Source organism: Cupressus sempervirens, chromosome 10 (genome assembly GCF_028749045.1).
Source record: "Cupressus sempervirens isolate cs-2001-9-10 chromosome 10, ASM2874904v1, whole genome shotgun sequence".
NCBI lineage: Eukaryota > Viridiplantae > Streptophyta > Pinopsida > Cupressales > Cupressaceae > Cupressus > Cupressus sempervirens.
The window spans coordinates 706,013,876-706,021,638 of NC_143127.1; the positions used below are offsets into that span (position 1 = coordinate 706,013,876).

Consider the following 7,763-nt stretch of genomic DNA (forward strand, 5'->3'; position numbering starts at 1 on the left):
ATTAGAACTTGCGCCTTTGACAGAAAGAAGTACTCTAGGCCCTCTTCAATCCTTTAAATGTGTATCCTCTCATACATTGCGCAAAATTAGTTACATGGCCTGCAACAGGCACCCAGAAACCAAAAAATGCAATTTTAGCAGCAAGGTAAAAACGGCTCAAACTTCAACTCAATCCATCCAATCTCTATGCAATCATGAGGAAATGTTCTCTAATGTGTCTCCAACACATCCCTAACCATGAAAAGCATAACTCTACCAAAATACAAGCTCGATGCTCCTGCATCACACACAGAGAGAGAGAGAGAGAGAGAGAGAGAGAGAGAGAGAGAGAGAGAGAGAGAGAGAGAGGGCATTGGAGCATATGCTATACATTGAACCCCTTTGACTATGATTCAAGGACTAAGGGGTTATCCAAAGAGAGAGAGACTTGTATAGTGATTCAAGAAATAAAAGGTGTGTATTTTACCAAAATCAGAGAAACGATCTAAATCTCATAAATGTGTGTGGGGGTGTTTAAGAAAGAGAACATTTCACCAAAACTATGAAAACAATCTCAATCTCATCTGTTAGAAAAACTAAAAAATTTAGAATTGATCCAAATTTTCCTTAAAGAACTAATAAATAAACCCATGTTAAAAAAAAAATGAATTATATAAAATCTAGTGTGTTCTAAAATACAAAATACAAAACAAATGATAGTATAAAGAAGATAACCTAGTTAGCCCCATACAAGTGTACTTGGAGAAAGGTACGGTTCGAATCCCCCACTTTAGTTAGGTTTTTCTCAAGCCTTGACCAACCACCGACTAAAACATCAAATCACAGCCTAGCTAGGTACAGCAAGAATTCCACCTACCATTACAATACACAACACAATTCTCCACCTGCCTATATAAGGAGGATTCGCCAATTACTTGTTCCACAAGCAATTGCCAGAGCAGTGGCAAAATCTGTGCTACTCTATTCCCAAGAACAAGGTACCCTGGTATTATATAAACCTCCATAGCCATCTGTACACTCACTGACTCTGCAATGGAAGACATTTCAATGAATGGAGGCATAGGAATAGGACCCAAGCAACCAAAAGACCCATTCTTGTGGCTCTATGCAACCATTCCAATGCTTACAAGAGACCCATATTCATCATATCTCAACTCTCGTAGTTTTCCTTGTTGCATGGAGTTCGTAGTATGGATGGCGGCGCTGGTGGGCGCCGCCGTTTGCATGGTGTGGCTGCGTGCAGCAGGAGTTGCATGGGAGAACAAGAGGAGGAGCGGGAAAGTACGTATTCCAGGCCCCCGGGGCTGGCCTCTGGTGGGGAGTTTGGTCCATATGACCAGGGGCTTAGCGCACCGTAATCTTGCAGAACTGGCAAGAAATCATGGCGCAACCAAGCTTATGGCGTTTAACATGGGATTTACACCGGCTGTAATAACGTCCAGCTGTGATATAGCGCGGGAGATTTTGAACTCCCCTTGTTTTGCCGACCGCCCGATTAAGCAGTCCGCTAAGCAGCTCATGTTTGAGAGAGCTATAGGCTTTGCTCCCAGCGGAGAGTACTGGCGAATGTTGAGGAGAATCTCAGCGACTTGTCTGTTTTCCCCTGGTCGTATTGCGGCCCATGGTACCGCCCGCCGGGCTGATTTGGCTGTCATGGTGAGGCGGATCAGAGAAGAGTGGGGTCTTCATGGTGTTGTGAAGATTCGTCCCATTTTGCAAGATGCGGCCTTGAATAACATCATGGGGAGTGTGTTTGGAAAGAGATTTGATGTTGAGAATGCATGTGATGAGCTTGAGGAACTTAGGACTATGGTGAGGGAGGGTTTTGAACTTTTGGGTGAGTTCAACTGGGCTGATCATTTGCCCTGGTTGAGATTCATTGATCCCAATAGGATTCATAGCCGTTGTGGGAAGCTTGTTCCCCGGGTTAAGAGGTTTGTGAAGAGGATTATTGATGAGCACCGCTGTAGGAGAATGGAGGGCGAGGCTTGTTCTTCATTTGATGGTGATTTTGTTGATGTTTTGCTCTCGTTGAAGGATGAAAATAAGTTGCAAGATGATGATATGGTCGCTGTTCTTTGGGTATGTCTTGTTTTTTGTTTCTGAGTAGTCAATTGAATAGCATATGTTTGTGTGAAATGTGACCATTATTTTAGTTTGGATCAGATTTTTTGATGTGTTATTGAGTTGGATCATTATACTGCTGCTGAATTTCATTGTGTTTTTCATCAATTCAGTAGAATGTTTAACCGTTTCTTAATTGGGTTGTCTATAACTTTCCTTCATCAACGTATCAATGTTTTGATATCCATGATTCAGATCATGGTATAATGTTTCCTAATCTATCACAGAATGTTTTGATATCATGTTTTAGATCGTTGGATAACGCTGCCTGAGCCATCCTCCATTATCAGGATATTTTGAGAGCACAAGCTTGTTTTGCACTCACAATTCATAATTCATTAGTGTATTAGTTAACAGCTTCTGAATTTGAAATCAGATCGTGGTCTCTATTCCATCATCAAGCTGTTTGGATCATCATCAAGACGTTTTGCATTCACAACCCATAAGTGTATTGTTTCTTCCTGATTTATCAAGCTTAAGAATGATGTTTTGAGAGCGGAAGGCATGTTTTGTACTCAAAATCTATTAGTGTATCACCTAGTTATCATTTATCTATTGCTGTATTATTTAGTAGCTTCTGAATTTGATTGTGATTTTTCTTTTTTCTTTATCAATGTATTGACATCTCAGATCAGATCACAGTCTCTAATCCACCATCAAGCTGTTTGGGTCATCATCAAGATGTTTTGCATTCTTAAGAATGACGTTTTCATATGTACTCAAAATCTATTAGTGTATCATCTGGTTATCATTTATCTAAACTAGTATATTATTTAATAGATTCTGAATTTGATTGCATTCTTTGGTTTTTTCTTATTAATGAATTGACATTTCAGTTCAGATTACGGTCTCTAATCCATCATCAAGATGTTTTGCACTCACAATCTATTAGCGTATTGTTTCTTCCTTATTTATCATCATAACATTTTGAGAGCTTAAGAACGATGTTTTCTAACTCAAGATCCATTAGCGAATAATCTAGCTATCATGTTATCCATTAGTGTCTCAACTTGTTTGTATCATTTGGCAGGTTCTGAATTTGATTGTATTAAGACAGTTTGAGAGTTCAAAAATGACATCTTGATTGATAGCAAAAGAAGGTTTTGCACTCACAATCCATTAGTGTATTATTTAGTTATCATCTAACTATCCATTGGTGTATTATTTAGTTATCACTTAACTAATTGGTTTTCAATTTGATTGTCTGTATTTTTTCTTCCCGATTCATCATTAGCCCATTTTGAGCATTCCGAGAATAGTTCAAATGTTTTGAGAAGACAAGGGAATGAGAAATAGGACAAGTTAATGAGACAATCTAATTATTAACGTTTTCTTGTTTCTGTTGAGTTTTCTAGGCTAGAGATTTTGATTTTTGTTTTGTCCTTGGTCTTTTATCATTGATTTCATCTTTTGGAAGCTTTTGTATTGGTTTTATCTTTTGTAAGGAGGTGGAAATTCAGATCCATATGGAATGAGAGTGATTAAAAGAAGAGCAGACAGGTGGAATATGAGTTGTTACATCAAGGTAAGCGCCCATCATCTTTTGTAGGGGTGAGAGTGAGAAATTCTGGATCTTCACACATACGTGGCGTTGATCCATAAAGCGTGTTGTAGATCAACGTAAGAAACAGCTTAAGACCACTGTTATGATGTAACAAGATGTACTGTTTCTGATAATGTATAGATTGCTAACAATCTCATCTCATGCTATTCATGAATGAAATTCTAGTCGGTAGTGGAGTTCATATGGTTTTGTCTGCAACTGATTCAACAGACAACTTAAAGTAAATGTGGGGATTTTACTAGCTTTGGATGTCAAAATGTACATTGCTATCTTTATACGTGGTTCTTAGATAGTACCTTTACCTTTACCTATACAGTATACTTACCATTTGTCAGAGATTCTTTATTTCTTGATGTGATTTCTCCTACATCCATCCAAAACAAGTCTGAATATGCCACCATTGCCATTTTTCTCTGATTGAACTTTGGTATGTTTCTTTTTCTTGGCCCTAGCAAAACATCTTTTCGATTCTAGAGTTTTTGGGTATTCTTCATCAGGATTAAAGTGTTAGGATGTGAAATGTAGTATCAATCACTGGGTAGATGACAGTTGGAGAATGAATTTGGATAATAATTTTCAGATGTCCTCGAACTCATTCTTATAAAAAGTTAGGTTCCCTATTTTAATATTTGGAAAGTGATTAAGGGTGGCCTTTAATTAGTCAATGATATTCTTTCTGCCATTGGCTCTTTCTTATTTCATGTTTGCTCCAAAAGAAAAGAGAAAATCCCAATTCTGACATGTTTGATTCCGCTTCCTACGTCAAAAATGCCCAATTGTTCTGGACAAGAAGTAGTTTACTAGTGGTGTACTTGTTCCTTACCATGTGGACTCCATTACGTTAGAGATTGTATGTACGTCTTTACACATGTGGGGACATTCATATCATCCTTCTACTTTAGAGATAGGATAGAAATCTTTTTGGAATTGCCTATAGTTGCGCTATGTTTCTCATGAGAGATTTTGTAGGGGACGTTATACATGGATTCCGAGCACTACACTATGGAATGCTCTCCAAGCTCTCTACATTAAATCTGCACCTTTAATTAAAGTCTGTCAGAACAAAATCATGGATTTAATCTACCCGTGAAGTAATTGGGAACAATATTTTGTGATCTACCCCTTTAAGTTCTCCATCATCCTTTGCTCCTCTCTCTCCTGTGGATAATCACATCATTGAAAACGAAAGTTTAACTATCATTTTTCTCAACTGTATATCATTTTGATGATATATCAGATGATTGATAGTTCTTTTATCACTTTTCACTCTCTTATGTCGATGATCGATAGTAAAGTGTGAATCAGATTGTCGATACAAAATAAAAGTTTAGCAATTTATTTTATCTTCAGTTTTATATTATTTTGATGATGGATTACAGAGTTTGATCTGAAACATTGAAACAAAACGAAGTTTAAAATCCATTTTCTCCTTCAACTCTATCGTTATGTAGAGTGTGATTCAAAATATGAATCATGCACACTCCAAAATGTGGTTCATGGAGTAGGATTCAAAATATTGAAGGTACTTAGCATTTCATTTTGATTATGGATTGTGGAGTGTGATCCAAAACAGATCACGAAGTGTGATTTGAAACACAACATTCTATCTTTTTCAACTCTATAACGTTATGATTATGGAGCATAGAGTGTGGTCTGAAATGTAGATCATGGAATCTGATCTTACAAGGTGCAACATTCTAGTTTCTCTTTCAACTCTCTAGAACATGGATCTTAAAGTCTCATCTGAAATGCCAAAACAAAACAAGGTGCAAAAATCTATTTTCCTCCATATCATTTTGAGCATATATTGTAGATTGTGATCAGAGGCATGGACTATAGAGTTTTAATCAGAAACGCCAAAGTAAAAGAAGGTCGAAACAATCTTTTTTCGCTTCCAACTCCATCATTCTAATTACATATTGTAGAGTGTGATTTAAAATGTTGAACTAAAATAATAAAGAAAAATAAGGTGCAACATTTTATTTTCTCTTCCAATGTCTATCATTCTGATTATTTACTGTAGAGTGTGTATTTTGGAGTGTGATCTGAAACATAGACTATTGATTACATGTTGTGAAGTGTGATCTTCTAACTCTATTATTATAATTATGTATTGTAGAATGTAATCTGAAATGTAAATTACATTTTATAGAATGTGATCTAAAACGTAGATTATGAAGTCTCCTATAAAAGAACAAGTGAAAACAAAGCCCAACATTCTATTTTCTCTTCCAACTCTCCATCATTTTGATTACATATTTTAGAACGTGATTCAAAATATCGATACTGGTACCGTTGAATAGAGAAAAATCATGTGATAATTATTATGAAACGTAGAAACCTAATATCTTATCATAAACCGTTCTTCCCATAGTCCAATTGATTGATTTTGAATGACGCGCAAACTTCCATGTTATGATTACATTGAAAGAAATCTTCTATCTAGTCATGCCTACAAATACATTAACTGACAGATGTTCTACTCTTTGGGCTTGTGCCAGGAGATGATCTTCAGAGGCACGGATACAACAGCTCTGCTGACAGAATGGGTAATGGCAGAAATGGTGTTGAACCCCCAAGTACAAAGCAAGGTGCAGGAGGAACTGCAACTCTCAGAGTCACAAACATCAACAAATGGTCAGGACTGGAATGCAGTGAGGCAGCCATATCTGGAAGCGGTGATAAAAGAGACACTAAGAATCCACCCTCCAGGCCCACTCCTGTCATGGGCACGTCTGGCGACAGATGATGTGGTGGTGGGCGACACATGGCGTGTGGCAAAGGGCACCACGGCGATGGTGAACATGTGGGCTATCACCCACGACCCCTCCATCTGGCACTCCCCTTCCACCTTCGACCCCCACCGCTTCTTGCCCTCCCATGGCGGCCAGAACATCGACGTGCGTGGGAACGACCTTCGACTGGCACCTTTCGGTGCCGGTAGACGGGTCTGCCCGGGAAGAGCGCTCGGCCTCGCCACCGTCCACTCCTGGGTCGCCACTCTGCTCTACCATTTCCACTGGCTTCCGGTTTCCGGTCACCCCGTCGACCTCTCAGAAGTCCTCAAGTTGTCCTGCCAGATGGCTAAGCCTCTTCTAGCAGCTCCCGAGCCCAGAAATTGCTCACGTCTTCAGTAGCAGTTTGAGTTTCTCGCCCACTTTTCTTGTCAGTTTTGTTAGTTTAGTTGTCTATATAGCAAGAGCTATAATGTCCAGGTTTTGAAGGGATCTAAGAGAGGTTCTTCTTATTGTTATTATTGTTGTGGAGTAGTTATTATTGGAATCTGAGAGAGGTTCATATTACTGTTATCATTGTGGACTAGTTATTATTTCTTCTATAGCTGTTTATATAATGTGAGTGAGAGTTTTAATGTTGCTACGTTTGTCATAGGTAAAATTGGTTTTTGTCATAGGTAAGATTGGTTTTTGAAGGAATTGAGATACATTTTTTATTATGGGTGAAACGGACACTGAAAGTATCCGAGACCCATGTATTTATAATGTTTATCAGTTTATTATTGTTTGACTGTTAGTAGCCATATAACGAGCTTGTAATGATGTCTATGTTTTGTCATTGTGAATAAAAATGGTATTGAAGGGAGTCTGATATCCATATAATTATTATGTTTATTGGTCTATATTTGTAAAATCATTAGTGTCTATATGGCTAGCTTGTAATGTTGTCTGTGCTTTTATTGTTATGGATAAAACAGGCATTGAAAGAATCCAAAACTCATGTAATTATAATGTTTATCAGTCTATTATTGTGCAATTGACAGTGTCTATATGATTGAACTTGCAACATGTTGTCTATGTTTTTTCATTATGAATAAATTGGGCATTGAAGGAATGTGAAACCCATATAATTATAATGTTTACCGGTCTATTGTTGTGGAATTGTTAGTGTTGAGCTTGTAATGTTATCCGATTTTTTTTACTATGGGCAAAACATGTATGAAAGCATCAAAAACCCATGTGGTTTTAGTGTTTATTAGTTTATTATTGTGCAATTATTAGGTCTATATGACTAACTTGTAGGGCAATCTATGTTTTATCATTATGAATAAACTGAGTAT

The 7,763-nt window shown here is 37.6% G+C and overlaps 1 protein-coding gene across 1 annotated transcript; it reads left to right on the forward strand.

The window, feature by feature from the left end:
- Positions 1–905: 905 nt before the first annotated feature.
- Positions 906–7,288, forward strand: LOC149535772 (cytochrome P450 78A4-like). Its single transcript, XM_089805382.1, has 2 exons — positions 906–2,082; positions 6,190–7,288. Exons 1-2 carry the CDS (start codon positions 1,033–1,035, stop codon positions 6,823–6,825), a joined length of 1,686 nt encoding a protein of 561 aa, XP_089661508.1. The 5' UTR covers positions 906–1,032; the 3' UTR covers positions 6,826–7,288.
- The last annotated feature ends 475 nt before the right edge of the window (positions 7,289–7,763 follow it).

What these genes read in the sequence shown, in the direction of transcription:
- LOC149535772 (XM_089805382.1), top strand. Translation starts at nt 1,033, where the DNA reads ATGGAAGACATTTCAATGAATGGAGGCATAGGAATAGGACCCAAGCAA. An exon ending in ATATGGTCGCTGTTCTTTGG is followed by an intron (nt 2,083 to 6,189) that starts GTATGTCTTGTT and finishes GGCTTGTGCCAG; the next exon opens with GAGATGATCTTCAGAGGCAC.